Source organism: Aphelocoma coerulescens, chromosome 12 (assembly GCF_041296385.1).
Source record: "Aphelocoma coerulescens isolate FSJ_1873_10779 chromosome 12, UR_Acoe_1.0, whole genome shotgun sequence".
Classification (NCBI taxonomy): Eukaryota; Metazoa; Chordata; class Aves; order Passeriformes; family Corvidae; genus Aphelocoma; species Aphelocoma coerulescens.
The window spans coordinates 6,775,883-6,791,419 of record NC_091026.1 but is presented as its reverse complement, the minus strand read 5'-3'; the positions used below and the strand labels follow the sequence as shown (position 1 = coordinate 6,791,419).

Below are 15,537 nucleotides of genomic sequence, written 5' to 3'. Positions count from 1 at the left end.
GGCAGTACAGGCAGACAGGCAGTACAGGCACACAGGCAGTGCAGGCAGTGCAGTCTGTACAGGCAGTACAGGCAGACAGACAGTACAGTCAGCACAGGCACACAGGCAGTGCAGACACTACAGTCAGTACAGACTGTACAGGCAGTGCAGGCAGTACAGAGACAGGCACACAGGCAGTACAGGCAGTACAGTCTGTACAGTCAGTACAGTCAGCACAGGCACACAGGCAGTGCAGGCAGTACAGTCAGTACAGTCTGTACAGGCAGTACAGGCAGTACAGGCAGACAGGCAGTACAGGCACACAGGCAGTACAGGCAGACAGGCAGTACAGGCAGTACAGGCAGTACAGGCAGACAGGCAGTACAGGCAGTGCAGGCAGTGCAGGCAGTACAGGCAGACAGGCAGTACAGGCAGTACAGGCAGACAGGCAGTACAGGCAGTACAGGCAGTACAGGCAGTACAGCAGCAGGCAGTGCAGCCAGGCAGCAGGCAGGCCTGTCACAGGGTGCATGCGCTACGTGGAGGCGTGACAGCTGTTTCCGCTGTCATCTGCGGCTGCTGTCTAAGGAAAAAGTTTCTCCTCTGGGCAGGCTGCCCGATCAGCCGAAGGCTCTCGGCAGCTCCTCGGCAGGCAGCCCCGAGCAGTGGGAGCAGGTAGGACATGGCTGTTCCCTGCACCTCTGTCCCCGTTGCTGCCCCCAGCACCCCCTCTTCAGCTGGGACTGGCAGGGGCCATAGCAGATGGGGCTGTCTGAGCCCCCCCATGCCCAAATCAAGGCACTTCACTGGTCCTGAGAGGGACTGGGGAGGTGGCATTGCATGTTTGGGGGGTGTTGTCACGTTGTTTCCTCTCCTGCAAAGCCTCAGGGGCACAGACCTGGGCGAGCTTTGGGGATACACTCCTGTGGATTGGGGGTTCCTAGTGAGGGGAGGTGGGGGCTGGCAGGCCCTTGTCCTCTTCCAGCTCTTCTGACCCAAGTTTGCTGTGCAAGTAGCTGAGCCCCCCTGTGCTCCCCCTTGGCTCTGCGTCACTGGGCTCTTTCCACTTTGGGGTCCCTCAAGGGCTGAAGGGTGCTGAGAGGCTCTTCCACCCACTCCGAACAGAGGGACAACACGCAGACAGTTTGTGGGCAGAGGTTCCATCCCCTCCTCCAGCCCTGCTGTCGGCTGAAGGCACAGGGAAAGCAAGACCCAGCCCACAGGACTTTCCCGGAAGGGCAGCTCGGCATCTCTCACCTCTCCCTCTGCTATCTCCAAGGATTTTTCTGGGGGATTAAGGCTGCACTGACCCCACGGCAGGGGGTGGGGACTCAGTCATGGCTTCCAAGCGCCAGGCGTCCTCCTCGAAGCAGCCAGACAGCAGGGAAAAGAAGGCAAAAGGGGAAGAGGAGGATGGCACCTGGAGCTCCACCTTGGCAGCCCTGAAAACTGCTCCCAAGGAGAAGCCCCCTGCCACCATTGATAGGCTGTGCCCCCTGAGCACGGCACTGGACGCCCGGGTGAGACAGGGCTGAGGTACCCAGAGGGGCTGGGATGGGAGGGTGTGGGTGGGAGGGTTGGGGGAGTCCCAGAGCAGCCCCTGCCCTGTTGACACAGGGTCAGCCCCAATTTTCCTTGCAGACCCCCATGTGTTCCCACTGGGACATTTCTGGACCCTCTCCTTCCCCAAACGCTGCCCAGGTGCCAGCCTAGGCCGTGTCACTTGCTATAGGTCTATGAGGACTATGACTGCACCCTGAACCAGACCAACATCAGCGCCAACAACAACAAGTTCTACATCATCCAGCTCCTTGAGCATGATGGTGCCTACAGTGTTTGGAACCGCTGGGGCCGTGTGGTGAGTCCACCCTGGCACTGCTCATCCCCTGTTCCTCAGCTGTCCCCACCCTGCCTTCGGAACCCCAAAAGCTGAGGGTGAACCTGGTGGTCCCCATCCTTTTTCCCTGGTCCCAAAGCGAGCAACCAACTGTCCTGCTATAGCCCTGTAATGGGGGGGCTTCAAGGACTTGCCCCCACATAACATGGTCAGCCTGGCTGGGGCACATGGCACCTGTCACTGCAGTGAATATGAGTGTGACAGCCCAGCAAGGAGTCCTGGGATGTCTTCCTGAACTGGTGGCTCAGCACGTTCCTGCTCACTGCCCCACAGCCCTGCTATCACAGCCCTCCTGGTTCCTGCCTGCTTCCACTGGCATGGGGCTGGTGGAGCAGGGATGCAGGGGAGGTCCTGACTGCTACTGTCCACTGCTAGGGAGAGGTGGGCCAGTCCAAGCTCATATCCTGTGCCTCTCTGGAAGCTGCCAAGAAGGACTTTGAGAAGAAGTTTCGGGAGAAGACCAAGAACAGCTGGGCAACGAGGGAGAACTTCATTGCCCAGCCGGGGAAGTACACGCTCATTGAGGTGCAGCCAGGGGCTAGGCAGGAGGTGGAGGTTGCCCTCAGGGTGAGTACTGCGGGACCAGGGTGTTGCACTCCTGGTCCACTGAACACCACGACATCCAAGAGGGTCAGCAGGATGGGATGGGTTTTGAGGGGAGTCTGGGTGCGTGCTGGAACAGCTTGAAGGCAGAGATTTGGGGCTAATGGGTTAAAATGGAATGGGAGGGCATCCCGAAAGAGAAACATGGCCTTCTGGGTGGCATCGGCCATGGAAAGTGGAGGCAGCACCTGCCCGTTGCTCTGCTGCCCCGGGACCAGGCTCTCCTCACAGAGATGGGCAGCACTGGTGCTGTGCTCCCACAGCCTCTCACAGGCTCGCAGCTGATGTGGGGTGTCTGCAGGTGGATGCTGTGGATGGGCACAAGGTCTGCAAGCAGCGGGTGCTGCCCTGCACCTTGGACAGAGCCACACAGGACCTGGTATCCCTCATCTTCAGCAGTGACATGTTTCGGGATGCCATGCAGACCATGAATATTGGTAGGAGGCAAGGGGTTGATGGGTGGCGTGGGCTCAGTCTGGGGGGGGGAGGTGAATGGAGCAGAGCTGCTGATGGATTTTAGAGCATCCCCTCTGATATCCTGGCACCTGATGGGACTGTGGACACCTCATGCTGGTTGCCCACACTTGCCCATAGTGATACTGGAGGTTCTTGGAAGTAGCTGTGGGGCAAGTGGGGTGGATGGGTTCACCTTGTCCTCCCTTGTAGATGTGAAGAAGATGCCTTTGGGGAAGCTGAGCAAGCACCAGATTGCGAGGGGCTTTGAGGCACTGGAGGAGCTGGAGGCAGCGCTGAGGGAGCAGCCCCCCCAGGCCACACGCCTGGAGGAGCTCTCCTCACGCTTCTACACCATCGTGCCACACAACTTTGGACGGGCACGGCCACCCCCCATCAACTCCCCTGACCTGCTGCGTGCCAAGAAGGACATGCTGTTGGTGAGATGCCAGAGCACATAGTGGGTGGCATCCCTTCTCAGTGGGGCAGGAGCTGCTGGCAGGAGGCTGGGCTTGCCCTGGTCCCCCGGCACAGTGCCCAGTACTGGCGGTGAGGATGTCCCTGCTCTGTCCCTGCCAGGTGCTGGCCGACATTGAGGTGGCACAGAGCCTGCAGGCACAGAAAGTGAAGGAGGAGGAGGAGGAGGAGAAAGAAGTTGCTCATCCACTGGATCAGGATTACGCCCTGCTCTGCTGCCAGCTTTCCCTGCTGGACCCGGCTTCCCGGGAATACCAGGTGCTTCTTATGCCACAGTGTCCCATAATGGGAAGCAATTATGTCAGGACTGTGGGCACCCCAAAGGTTCCTAATGTCTCAGGGGGACCGTGGGCATTGCTGGGATGGCTGCCTGGAATGACACAGCTTTTTTGCCTCCCCCTTGGCAGCTGATCCAAACCTACGTGACGCAGACTGGGCACAAACTCCGCATCCTCAACATCTGGCAGGTGGCCCGAGATGGTGAGGTGAGGAGAAGGTGATTTTCCCCATGTCACAGTGGGGAAGCCATGGCTGCACCCCAGGATTGCTTTAGGGCTTCTCCATCCAGGAGGGGATTCAGCCCAGCTGGCCAGGGACAAACAGGCACCCCATCTCCTGCCCCTCCAGCCAGGCACTGGGGCTGGACTGGGTAGGTGGGTGGCAGTACTCCACCCCTGGGCACCCATGTCTCCCTCTGTGGAGAGCCCTTAGCTCTGCATCTCTCCAGGATGAGCGTTTCAAGGCCCATGACCTCCTGGAGCACCGGCGCCTGCTTTGGCATGGCACCAACGTGGCAGTGGTGGCAGCCATCCTGAAGAGTGGGCTGCGCATCATGCCCCACTCGGGCGGGCGCGTGGGCAAGGGCATCTACTTCGCCTCTGAGAACAGCAAATCAGCCTGCTATGGTGAGGGTCCTGGGATGGGCAGGGCTGCTCGTGATGCCCACAGGGTCTGTGTGAGCCTGGCTGCCTTTGCATACCCCCTGCCAGGCAGCTGTGGGCATGCCAAGCCCACGACTGGTCCCTGTGTCCCAGCGTGGCCTGGGCACAACCAGATGGGAACACCAGGGATGGTGCTATCATCCCCATCCCTTTCTCCCATGGCAGTGGGCTGTACATCTAAGAAGGTTGGCATCATGTTCCTGACGGAGGTGGCCCTGGGCAAGCCCTACCGCATCACTTGTGATGACCCCACACTGTGTCAGCCACCTGCTGGCTATGACAGTGTCCTGGCCTGTGGCCAGACAGAGCCAGGTGAGCCTGGGGCAGGAGCGGTGTGGTAGCTGTGGTAGCTGCACAGGGCATGGGGGGAGAGAGGCCAGATCTCAGGTTTGATGTGGTGGTGGGGTGTCTTCTGGCCCAGATCCTGCACAGGATGAGGAGGTGCTGCTGGATGGCAAGAAGGTGCTGGTGTGCCAGGGCAAGCCCATCCCCATGCCTGCCTACAAGGACTCCTCCTTCAGCCAGAGCGAGTACCTCATCTACCAGGAAAGCCAGTGCCGGATCCGCTACCTTGTCCAGCTCCACTTCTGAGGGTGCCTGGGAGCACTGTGGCCCTGGGTGGTGACACCCATCAGCCCAGAGCACAGCGATCTGGACACTCCAGCCACCCCACCTGGGGCTTGGCAAGGGACAGGCTGGCATGGGGACGGAGCTTGCTTTGACTGTGAATAAAAGCACCGTGCCTTGTACTGAGCAGTGCTCTTGCTTTCCTGCCCAGCAAGGCAGGTGTGTTATAGGGAAGGGTGTCAGTGGGTCCCTGAAGGGATGGCACGGGTGGCTCTGGAGGGGCCGAAGCCTTCAGATGGAAGCTGGTGTCTTTGAGAGCCAGCTGCTCTTGTCACCTTAGCAAGGCACATGGCTCATGCCCACCCCGTGGCATCAGAGCTACAGAGGATGAGCCAGATCTGCTGCCCTGCGTGGGCATGGAGGAATTAATCCATCCATCCTGAGGATGAGTGCCTGTCGGGTTCCTGACACCTGCCCTCTCTCTAGTGCCATGCCTGCTGTCCTGCCTCAGCCTGGCACCCATGCCAAGCCCTTCTCTATGCTCACGTGTGCCCCTTGTTTGGGTGCTCAGGCTGCCAGGGAAGGGCAGCTCGCAGCTGTGTTACCCTGATGCCCCATGAGTATCCATGTGCCAGTGGAGATGATTTGCTGCAGACCTGCCTGTAGCTCTGTCCCTCGAACCCCAGGGACCTGAGGGCTGAGCTGTTCCTCTGGAAGGACCAGGCCTGGTGCAGTGGGTGGCCATTCTTGGGGGGCGCAGGGCTCAGGGACCCCAGTCCCCCCTTCCTGAGCCCCTGCCGGCTGCTAGGACCCAGCAGCTGTCCCCGTGGGACTGCCACGGGTGCAGGCAGCGCAGGCAGCGCTGGGAGTGACAGCTGGTGCCATCCGCAGCTGGCGGGCTGCAGGCAAACAGGATGACGAGCGGGTGACGGGAGCGGGGAAGGGGGAGCGTGGCCTCACACAGGGCCGGCAGCCCCGGTTCTGCTGCGGGAGCAACACCAGCAAGAGGGACCCCAGTGAGGAGAGGAGCATCACCCATCTCCCCAGGAGCAAAGGTGCGCTGAATCCCACCCACCCCAGGTTCCCCTGTGGCCAGAGCAAGAGGGTTGGGACAGGCAAGTTGTGCTGTCCCTCCTCGGGACATACTGGTGCCCTTGGAGAGGGGGACGGGGTGTCAGGCTGGCATGGGTGCCCACAGGTTCTAGCAATGCTATCCCTGGACAGCTTGTGGACAGCCTAGGTGCCAGCTCTGGGACAGCCAGGGTGCTATGACTTCTCTGGCTACCTCTCCCTCCTCCAGCACCTTAGAGGTGTGCTGGTTGTCTCTGTGTTTCTCTGTGGCTCTTCTCCATTTTGGTTCTTTCCCTTCACACCCTGCTCCCGATCCCAACAGGCAAGGAGAAGGTAGCACCATGGTTGTGGTGGGGTTACCCTCTCTGGGACACAGGAGAAGAGCCCTTGCTGCCCAGGCACCAGAACTGCTGGCTTAGCCCTGGAGGGGGATGGCAAGCCAGATGGGGTCAAACACCACGGACAGCCTAGAGCTGCTCTCCATCCCCAAGCACTCCATTGCCCAGGAGGTGGTGGGCCTCTTCTGCATGATCCTGCTCACCCTCACCGCCCTGGTGGCAAACATCGTGGTGATGGTCATCATCCTCAAAACACCCCTTTTCAGGAAGTTCATCTTTGTCTGCCACCTCTGTGTGGTCAATCTCCTCTCAGCCATTTTCCTCATGCCCCTGGGGATCATCTCCAGCTCCTCCTGCTTCAACAGGGTGATCTACAGCATTGCTGAGTGCAAGGCCGTGATATTCCTGAATATCTGCTTCATCAGTGCCTCCATTCTCACCATCTCTATCATCAGTGTGGAGCGGTACTACTACATCGTCCACCCCTTGAGGTATGAGGTCAAGATGACCATCAGGCTGGCAGTGGCTGGAGTGATTTTCATTTGGGTCAAGTCTGTTCTCATCACTGTCTTGGCACTGGTGGTGTGGCCTCACGGTAATGGGGCCACCAGCGCCAGCCGCTGCACAGTCTACTGGAGCCCCGGGGCCCACAAGAAGGTTTTTGTGATCCTCTTCAGCATCACCTGCTTCATTCTGCCCACCATCATTATCCTTGCTGTCTACTCCAGCATCTACCGCGTGGCCCGGACTGCATCCCTGCAGCAGGCGCCTGTGCCGGCACAGGCAGTTGCACCCAGACACCGATGTGATTCCATCGCCAGCCAAGTGACCATCCTCACTGCCAGGATCCTGATGCTGCCCAGGCTGATCCCAGATCGCCTTCTGGGAAGCAACAAGGCCATCCTCACCTTGGTCCTCATTGTGGGACAGTTCTTGTGCTGCTGGCTGCCTTTCTTTGCTTTCCACTTGCACTCCTCTGTCATTGTTGGCACTCTGGGTGGTGGGCACGGGGAGATGGTGGTCACCTGGATTGCCTACTCCTCCTTTGCCATTAATCCTTTCTTCTACGGGTTGCTGAACCGCCAAATCCGTGAGGAGCTGGCCCGGCTCCGGCGCAGCTGTCTTAACCGTCCACTGGGTCAGGAGCTCTGTCTTTCCATCTCAGAGGCTTCTGTTCAGGAAAACTTCTTGCAGTTCCTCCAGAGAGCAACTTGCACACTGGAGACCCACACCAGCTGCATCAGCCCCAGCCCCAGGAACAGGCTGGACCAGACCACAGCAGGCTTCCCCACCCCAGGTCAAGTTCCTGAAGAGAGCATCTGAGAAGGAGGCTCTGTCCCACTGTGCTGGGCAGGAGACCTGCCAGGGACCTGTCAGACCTGCTTGGACCCAATCTCTTGGATTTGGAGGAGTCCTTGTTCAGGTTTTGCCTCTTCTCTGAGCTTGTGCTGGAAGATGGTTTCTCTGCCAGGAGAAGGTAGCAGATCTGGGGAAGTCACATCTCTCTTCTGCAGGCTGGAATTGTCTCCGGCTTCACCAGCACAGCCCAGTTCCATGGATGGGCTCTCCTCAAGACATGGAATACCAAGGAGCTCCTGCATAGGGGCAGGGACACCTCCATCTCCACTGCCCTGCTGGGAGCTCTCCTGGCCAGTGGGAAAGAGCAGATGTCCCTTGCATTCTACCCAGGAGCAATGTTCCAGCTAATGCCACTAACACCAGTAACACCAGGGCCCCAAGCCCCCTGTTGAGCCTGGATGGCAGGCATGAAGACCTCCATCCTTGACTGTTTAACCCAAAACTAATGTCTGTGTGGAGGAGCTCCTGCTCCCTACAACACTGATCAGGAGGACACACCCACAGGGCTGGCTCTGGCTGTGTCACTGTTTGTCCTGCTGGCATGGCAGCATGCAATGCCCACGGCCATGCCTGGCCGTGCCCTCTGTCCCCCTTAGCTGGCAGTGATCACCCCCTGGGGGGGAACTGGCTGTCCAGGGGTCCATGCCAGGCTGTTTATGGACACAGCTGCCCAGCTGAAGCCCGGCCAGCAGTGCCACGTGCCAGCCAAACCGGGCTGCTGGCCAAGGGCACACTGGGGTGGACATGGTGACACAGGCTGGTGGGGGGTGGCTGTGTGGGGTGCCCCAGGGCAGCAGCAGCTGGGCAGATGGGATCAGGAGCTGCTGTTCCCCTTCAGTCTCATTGCTTTTGAAGGGCTTGGGGACACTCTCATGGGGTCCCCAGTGCTAGAAAGAGGACTGGACCCTTTTGGGGAATGCTGTGGGGGTACATCACCCCCAGCCCACCCACAAAGGTCCCAGGGATGGTGTTGGCATGGTGGGTTGGAGATGTCCCTTCTCCAGTAGTAACTGTAGGCCTGAGGGAAAACTGCCCTATGGCCTCTCTAACTTCCCTGTGGCAGGGAGGGGCTCCAGGAAGACCCCCAGAGAGATGGGGCTGAAGGCCAGCATCCCCTCCTAGATACAGGGATGCCCTTCCAGCCACCACCCAAGTACCCAGGAGCTGGGGCCACCCCTGCTTTGGGGGAAGTCTCCATCCAGGGTGGGGAATATTATTATTATTTTTGTTGTTATTGTTATTTTCTTGTAAATTTTATCTTTTTATTAAACCATTGATAAGTTACAAAGGAGGAAAAAATATAGACTCATATATATACAGCATTTCCAAGCCAGCAGGGACTGGCTCTTGGATGGGGTTGCTGGGAGGCGATTGCCCCAGGGTGGCCCAGCAAGGGCCCCCCACCAGAGCCAGTGGACAGGGGACTCCTGGAGAGGCCAGGCAGTCCTCATCCAGTGGGACCTGGCTTTTGGGTGCCAGATGGAGTGTGGGCGTGAGCAGGATGGCAGGGCAGGCAGGGTGAGGAGCAGGAGGCAGGGGTCCCACACCAGCACAGGGCACTGGGAGAAGGGACCCTAGGCCAGCAGGGATAGGCTCCCCACCCATTACCAGTACACATGGTCTCTGTGCAGAAAATCAGGGAGGGGGGCACAGCGCTGCTGGGATGAGCAGCAGGCAACGAAACAGCCCCTTCCTCCAGCGGGCATCACCACCAGGAAGACCCTTCCCTTCCCTGGGGTGGGGGACATGGGGCACCTGGCAGAGGCTGAGGTCAGGGTGGGTGGTGGGAAGGTGTCCTTGCTACTGAGGAGCACCCTGGACCCCCTGACCCACCCACCAGTGGGGTTCAGTAGGGCGAGAACTTCTGCCGGTCAGCTTTCTTGGTGCCGTTGGCTGCTGAGATCTTGGTCGTGTAAGTGGTGGTGCCACCATTGGGACCTGCCATGGAGGATGGGGACAGTGCCAGGAAGGACACCGGCTTCAGGCCAATGAAGTTGGAGAGGGAGATGGCATAGGGGGTGCCCAGCAGGGCTGGGGGGGCTGGGGCAACGGCGGGAAGTGCCGCACCGGAGCCTGGGGCGAGGGGCTGGGAGAAGCCCATGCCGAGGTCCATGGAGCCAGGGCCTGGTGGCACCTGGGAGGTAGATTTAGCCGTCTCTAAGCTGGGGAAGCAAGAGAGAAGGATGATGGTGAGTACCATGGTGACAGAGTGGTTCTCCCACCACGTTAGGGTGCAGGAAGCACGTGCCCCATCCCTTCTGGCACATGTCTCCATGGCACATCCTGGATATCCCACTGAGCAGGATTAAAAAGCTGGGGCTCAAATCTGGAGAGTCTCGGGTCCTGCACCTACCGCCTCAGGATCTCAAAGCACCACCCAGCTCATCCTTCCTGAGGATGCTGTGGTGGGGGTATCCTCCAAAAGCTGCCTTGGGGTGCTGGAGAAGTGCCACCCCACACTAGCACCCAGCATGAGTCCCTCCCAGGCTGACACCTACCAGGCTGTGATGAGGTACTGAGCCAGGGTGATGCTGACAGGGGTCCCTGTGATGGTCACATGCCGCTCACTGGAGCCCTCGGTCTGGTTGCCAATCTTGATATGGGCGCCCGACATCTGCCTGATCTCGCTGATCTTGCTGCCGTGCCGGCCGATGATGCAGCCGATGAGCTGAAGGGGCAGGGATGGGGTGAGCCAGGAGCAGCCAGAGCAGTCTTGCCAAGCAGGGAGCTCCCAGGGGTTCACCCGGACACACCTGACACCTCAGAGGGTTGGTGAAACTGTGGAAGGCACTGGGAGGGCAGGTCACTGCTTTCCTTGGGCAAACCTTGCTTTTGGTCTCACTCAAATCCCTCTAGCTGGCATTGTGCCACATGTCAAGGCCATTCCTTGGCATTGGCCAAACCCTTTCCCCCTGCCCTGTGTTTCAGTTTCCCTTTTCTTCTGCCCCAGCTACTCCCTCCTGCTCCTAAGCTCTGGCAGAGCCTCCACTGTGTGGGCCAGTGGGTGCTGGCCTCTGCAAAGTGCCTCTGGGATGGGACACATGGGTGGGGACAAGTTGTGGTCTCCCATGTCATTCCCAGACCAATACATACGTCGTTGGGCACCAGGAACTCCTGGGAGCTGCTCTGGGAGCTGGCATCCAGACCTGGAGAGAGAGACAGGCATGTTAGCAATGGGGGGGGCAGGTCTCCAGTAACTGTGCCCCTACCCCAGCCCCATACTGGGGTGGTCAGTGGCCCTGGGGACAAAACTGGAGGATCCCTGGGGAGAGGCAGGGACGACAGGACATAGACAAGTCATAATTTGGTGCTGGTGCTCTCCCACTGCAGGACTGGGGAGCACTGGTGGGTGCAGGGACCCCAAGAAAACAATGACAGGGTTGTGCTGGGGGGGGAGGTAGACATGCTGGGGGGGCTGGGACTGGGAAGGGTGCAGAGGATGGAAACCCCTTCATCAGGGCCAGGTGTCAGGGTGGATCAGGAGGGGCACCCACACCCCCAGCCTTGGGGGGAGCATGGGAGATGCTCACCTGGCATCATGGTGGGTGCATGGCCCAGGGGGGCGAAGGGAAGCGCATGCCCTGACAGCTGCTGCAGCTTTGTCACCTGCCCAGGCAGTGCAAAGAGGAGGAAGGTGGTGTTAGGGGTGATGGCAGAGGGTCCCCTGTGCCCCAGTGCCTCCCAAGACAGGTATTACCAGCAGCACCCATCCTGGTGGGCACAGACCCCGCTGCTACAGGGACAGACTCACCTCTGCAGGAGAGACCCCACTGTACTGGCCCTGCATGGAGAAGCCCTGGGGAGAGAAAAAAGGGGCATCAGTGGGGAGCCAGGTGGGGACCATTGTCTCAGGTCACTCCCTCCTGGGACAGAGAGACTACCCTGAGCCCACCAGAGTTTCCCCTTGCTGTCAGAGGCTGCCCCCCTGGCCACCTCATGCCCTTGGAGATGCTGTGGCCTCTTACCTGATTGGCAGAGAGCAGGATGGTGCCCAGGGAGAGACCAGGGTGGTAGGGTATGGTGGCCCCCTTCGGAGGCGACTGGAGACAGAAGGAAGGAGGTGGAGGAGATGAGAGATGAAGCTGAATGCCCCTGTAGCCCCAAGGACCCTCTGCCCCTTTATGCCTCCAGCAAGCTGGGCATAGCCCCCAGCACCATGAAGGCAGGGTGCGCCTATGGGTTTCCACACAGGGGGACCCTGGTGTTTGGGTCCAGATGGGCATGGGAAGCCTTGGGGAGGGGGAGGTGGGTAGCAGATGCCCCCTGGGCTGGGCATGGGGCTTGGCAGGTACCTCCAGGATGACAGCGCAGATCTGCCTCACGCACTGGATGATGGTGTCTGGCACCCCCGAGACGGTGACAGCCCGTTCAGTGGAGTTGGGCAGCAAGTCACCAGCCACCTGCACCTGTGCCCCTGTGCTCTGCAGGACGCAAAGAGAGATGCTGGCATCCTCCAACCACTCCCTGCCAGGGCTCAGCACCTCACACCTCCCCTGTCCCCCTCCTGAGCCCCCAGGGACCATTGCAGAACCTGCAGGGTGGTGCTCCCTCTCCTGCATCACCTCCCCCAGCCCCTGTGGAACTGTGGCAGCCCCCACACCCAGGGCTCTGTGCCTCCAGGGGAAAAAGGTGATCCCACATCCAGGCTGCCCTCAGCCTCACCTCCCGGATCTCCCGGATCTTAGCTCCCGCCTTGCCGATGAGGGAACCGCATTGGCTGGCTGGGATGACGAGACGCAGGGTCACGGGTGCTCTGCCTGCTGACACCCCATCGCCCCCTGCTCCCAGGTCCTGTGAGGGATGTGGGTTGCAGAGTCAGACCCCCAGGATCCCGCAGGTGTGGGGGCACCTGGCGGGGATGTAGGAGGGCTGTCTACCTCCTCCAGCTTGAAGGCGATCATGGAGACAGCGCGGAAGACGGCATCGGTGGAGCCGGTGATCGTGGTGATGCGCTCAGGGCAGGACCCTTCCGAGATAGTGATGCGTGCGCTGCTCTGGGGACAGTGTCACACCCCATTAGGGACGTCACAAGCCCTGTACTTCATTACTTCTCCCAGGGATAGCCTCATAGGGGAAGATTGATGCCTTCAAGCCTGAGCCTTCCCCCTCCCACCTGCCCCAGGCAGCTTTCCCTGGGGTGCCGCTTTGTTTTCCCTGGTTCCACCTGGGATTTAGGGGGCCAGGCACATGGGAGCCACCGGGTATAGGCCCAACAGGCAGCAGGACCTGGCAGCCCATCAGCATGCCCTTACCTGCTCTCGTATCCTCTTAACAGTCTCTCCTTTCTGCAGGTAAAGGAACAGGGTGGGTGGTCAGGTCCAGGGGAGCCAAGGGCTGGCAACACACAGGACCCCAAATCTTACCTTGCCAATGATGCTGCCGATCTCCTGCAAAGGCAGACAAGAGTGGCACTGTCAGCAGGCAGCTCCCTGCCTGCCACATCCCTCCTCTGCCCACAGCCTGGCAACAGGCAGACCTTGCCCTAGGGACACTGGGTGACACTGGGGCATGGGAATGTGCCCCTCCCTGGCCTAGGATGGGGAAAGAAATCCTTCTGGGAATGCTATTCCCAGGGGAGACTGGGAGCAGGGGAAGAAAACAGGGCATGGTGAGGAGCTGGAGCTCCAACATGGCCCTTCACCCCAGGCATCACTAACCCCCCAGTGGCACTGAGCCCCCTGCCATTACCTTGCCGTGCATGAGCATGCGGAGGGTCAGGGTGATGCTGAGCTCCGTCTCCTCGGGACTGCCGCCCATGCCACTGGCTCCGTCCGGCGATGCCATGGCGGGAGGGCGAGATGTGCCTGTGGGACATGGTGGTCTTCAGAAAGGGGGGATGCCCCAGCTAGCCCCCCACCCCCAGATCTGCAGCTTGAAAATCCTACAGCTGGGAAATGGGGAAACTGAGGCAGGGGCAGCACTGTGCCCTGCTCTGGCAGGGGAGGTTCACATGGCCCCATGGCACCCCACGGGCACCCTGCACCCCCAAAAGGGACCCGCTGCTGTGTGTCTGCCTGAGCTGCCTTCAGTCTGTCTCACGCAAAGCCAGGAACTGGATGGGTACAGGGGAAAGCGGCAAGGTGTGTGGAGCATGGCTGTAGGATAGGGTTCTGTTTGCAGACGCTTGCTGGAGTGGGGAGAGCAGAGGTGGTCTGTCCCCCTGCCCATGTGCAAAGCCCCAGGGGAAACTGAGGCAAGCTCCCTGATGGGGACCACCCCAACCAAACCACAGCATGATGCCCATTGACTGATGCCGCTGCACCCTGTCCCTTCCCAGAGCACCCCAGGGCCCCCCCGGACCCTGTTCCCGGGTGGCCGTGGGCGGCCAGTGCCCCTGGGAGGAGGACAATTACTGCGTGTCCAGGCCCGAGTGGGCGGCTGCGGCACCGCTGGCTCCCGGCGAGCTGGGCGATGCCAAGCAGCTTTGAAACAAAGCACCCGTGTTGGGGCTGGGGCCGTGTCCGCGGGCATGGCGGGGGGGGGGGGGGGGGCGGCTATTTTAGGTGCTGGCAGGACTCGTCACCGCTACAGCACATCTCCTGCATCAGGGTAACGGGGGGGGTGGGGGGTGGGGGTGGCGCACCCCCTAAGTGCTATGGCTCGCACCCCCGGAGTGGTTTGAACGCCCCGTCTCCACCCTCCTGTTACCGCGGGCTGGAGAAAGGTGGAGAGACTGAAGAAGGGGAATATTCCCGTTCCTGATGCAGGGGAGACTGAAGTGGGGCGGAGGGGGAGGGATGCACCCCGCTGTAACCCCTGCCCGCGGCATCCGGAGCTGTGTGCGGTGCCGGCAGGGACCGCGCAGCCGGCCGGGGTCCCCAGTCCCCCGGGGATGAATGGCAGCAGGAATCCGCCAGGGACAAAAGACCCCGCCGGCGGAAGAAGGACGGGGCTGGCGGTGGGACAGAGGGAACGCAGCAGGGCCACGAATGTCCCCCCACCGCCACAGACAACGCGTGGGGGGTCTGCGGGCAGGGGGGTGCTCTCCCCCAGGTGAGCCAGGCTGGCAGGGACGCCAAAGGCCCCGGTGATGGGCACAGGCCACCTGCCATTGGGACAGCCACCAAGCTGGGCACCGCCCGTCCTTCGGGGCACCTTCGGGTGGCAAAGGGAGGGGGGACGATAGGAGGAAGCCCCCACCCCGTTCCTGGGGAAACCTCTCTCTCTGCACGCCCTCCCGGCCGCCCCAAGCCCTCTGGTCCCCGCGGAGTGGGGCCTGGCGGGTACCTTTCCGTGCGCCTCGTCCCTCCACCGCCGGCCGCCCCGCTCAGTACCACATTGTCCCCGGCGGCGCCCAGTGACACCCGGGGCAGGAACAATGAGCCGCTTGACAGGCCAGGGCCAAGCTGGCAGCCCCGGCCCCCACCCCGGTCCACGCCGGGGCCCCCCTCGCTCTTCCCCTCTCCCACATCCCTCCCTCCGGGATCCTATTACAGCGGATAAGAGACACTAAAAGGAACAATGCACCCTGGGTAAGGCCATCTGCCACCGCTGGGGACATTCCTGGCCCCCCCGGCCCCCCTCCCTTTGGCTCACACATCGCCCCTCTTTGTAATTGCGTGGTTTTTTTCCTGGAAGCCGATCAGCTGGCAGGGCTCGAGGGCTCAAGGACACCGGAGCGGGCAGGGATGGGGCAGCTGGCACCCCAGGGGCCCGCTGGCACCCCGGGCTGCTGCTGTGAGGTAGCGCCTGGAAAGGCAGGAGGCACCCCTGCATGGGGGGGTTGGGACAGCAACAGGGGACCTGAGCCATCTGGGGGGACAGGGATGCTCCAGACAGGGGTCCTGCCGTACTGCCAGGGCAGGGATCAGCTCCTGCACCCTTGGCACTGCCTTGTGTCCCCTACATGGGC

At 60.9% G+C, this 15,537-nt stretch overlaps 3 protein-coding genes across 7 annotated transcripts; 2 read left to right on the top strand and 1 right to left on the bottom strand.

Moving 5' to 3' along the window:
- Window positions 1-550: 550 nt before the first annotated feature.
- Window positions 551-5,099, top strand: PARP3 (poly(ADP-ribose) polymerase family member 3). The gene is made up of 11 exons (XM_069027908.1): window positions 551-654; window positions 1,259-1,499; window positions 1,712-1,837; window positions 2,252-2,443; window positions 2,781-2,916; window positions 3,146-3,372; window positions 3,512-3,667; window positions 3,817-3,894; window positions 4,137-4,314; window positions 4,516-4,662; window positions 4,772-5,099. The coding sequence occupies exons 2-11, from the start codon at window positions 1,317-1,319 to the stop codon at window positions 4,939-4,941; spliced, it is 1,593 nt and encodes a 530-aa protein (XP_068884009.1). The 5' UTR covers window positions 551-654; window positions 1,259-1,316; the 3' UTR covers window positions 4,942-5,099.
- Window positions 5,100-5,181: 82 nt separating this feature from the next.
- LOC138117528 (probable G-protein coupled receptor) lies at window positions 5,182-8,594 on the top strand. 3 transcript variants are annotated; one of them, XM_069027914.1, is made up of 2 exons: window positions 5,182-6,817; window positions 7,055-8,594. In XM_069027914.1, exons 1-2 carry the CDS (start codon window positions 6,420-6,422, stop codon window positions 7,647-7,649), a joined length of 993 nt encoding a protein of 330 aa, XP_068884015.1. In that variant the 5' UTR covers window positions 5,182-6,419; the 3' UTR covers window positions 7,650-8,594. The 3 variants fall into 3 exon arrangements, with proteins under 3 accessions (XP_068884015.1, XP_068884014.1, XP_068884013.1); XM_069027913.1 differs by having other exon boundaries at window positions 7,004-8,594; XM_069027912.1 differs by having other exon boundaries at window positions 5,182-8,594.
- A 360-nt stretch (window positions 8,595-8,954) lies between these two features.
- PCBP4 (poly(rC) binding protein 4) lies at window positions 8,955-15,040 on the bottom strand. Of its 3 annotated transcripts, XM_069027910.1 has the most exons (14): window positions 14,913-15,040; window positions 13,374-13,489; window positions 13,049-13,072; window positions 12,938-12,970; window positions 12,563-12,679; window positions 12,348-12,476; window positions 11,978-12,106; window positions 11,651-11,725; window positions 11,437-11,481; window positions 11,216-11,291; window positions 10,779-10,831; window positions 10,184-10,353; window positions 9,753-9,847; window positions 8,955-9,623 (listed from the first exon to the last, which is right to left on the bottom strand). In XM_069027910.1, the coding sequence occupies exons 2-14, from the start codon at window positions 13,467-13,469 to the stop codon at window positions 9,532-9,534; spliced, it is 1,134 nt and encodes a 377-aa protein (XP_068884011.1). In that variant the 5' UTR covers window positions 13,470-13,489; window positions 14,913-15,040; the 3' UTR covers window positions 8,955-9,531. The 3 variants fall into 3 exon arrangements, with proteins under 3 accessions (XP_068884011.1, XP_068884010.1, XP_068884012.1); XM_069027909.1 differs by having other exon boundaries at window positions 8,956-9,847; XM_069027911.1 differs by lacking the exon at window positions 14,913-15,040 and having other exon boundaries at window positions 8,956-9,847; window positions 12,563-12,674; window positions 13,374-13,398.
- Between the last annotated feature and the right edge of the window lie 497 nt (window positions 15,041-15,537).

Coding starts and splice junctions, on each gene's coding strand:
- PARP3 (XM_069027908.1), top strand. CDS start 1,317: ATGGCTTCCAAGCGCCAGGCGTCCTCCTCGAAGCAGCCAGACAGCAGG. Junction 1,500..1,711: donor GCACGGCACTGGACGCCCGG/GTGAGACAGGGC, acceptor CACTTGCTATAG/GTCTATGAGGACTATGACTG. Junction 4,663..4,771: donor CTGTGGCCAGACAGAGCCAG/GTGAGCCTGGGG, acceptor CTTCTGGCCCAG/ATCCTGCACAGGATGAGGAG.
- PCBP4 (XM_069027909.1), bottom strand. CDS start 13,469: ATGGCATCGCCGGACGGAGCCAGTGGCATGGGCGGCAGTCCCGAGGAG. Junction 11,726..11,977: donor TCTGCGCTGTCATCCTGGAG/GTACCTGCCAAG, acceptor TTCTGTCTCCAG/TCGCCTCCGAAGGGGGCCAC. Junction 11,482..11,650: donor TCCTGCTCTCTGCCAATCAG/GTAAGAGGCCAC, acceptor TTCTCTCCCCAG/GGCTTCTCCATGCAGGGCCA.
- LOC138117528 (XM_069027912.1), top strand. CDS start 6,420: ATGGCAAGCCAGATGGGGTCAAACACCACGGACAGCCTAGAGCTGCTC.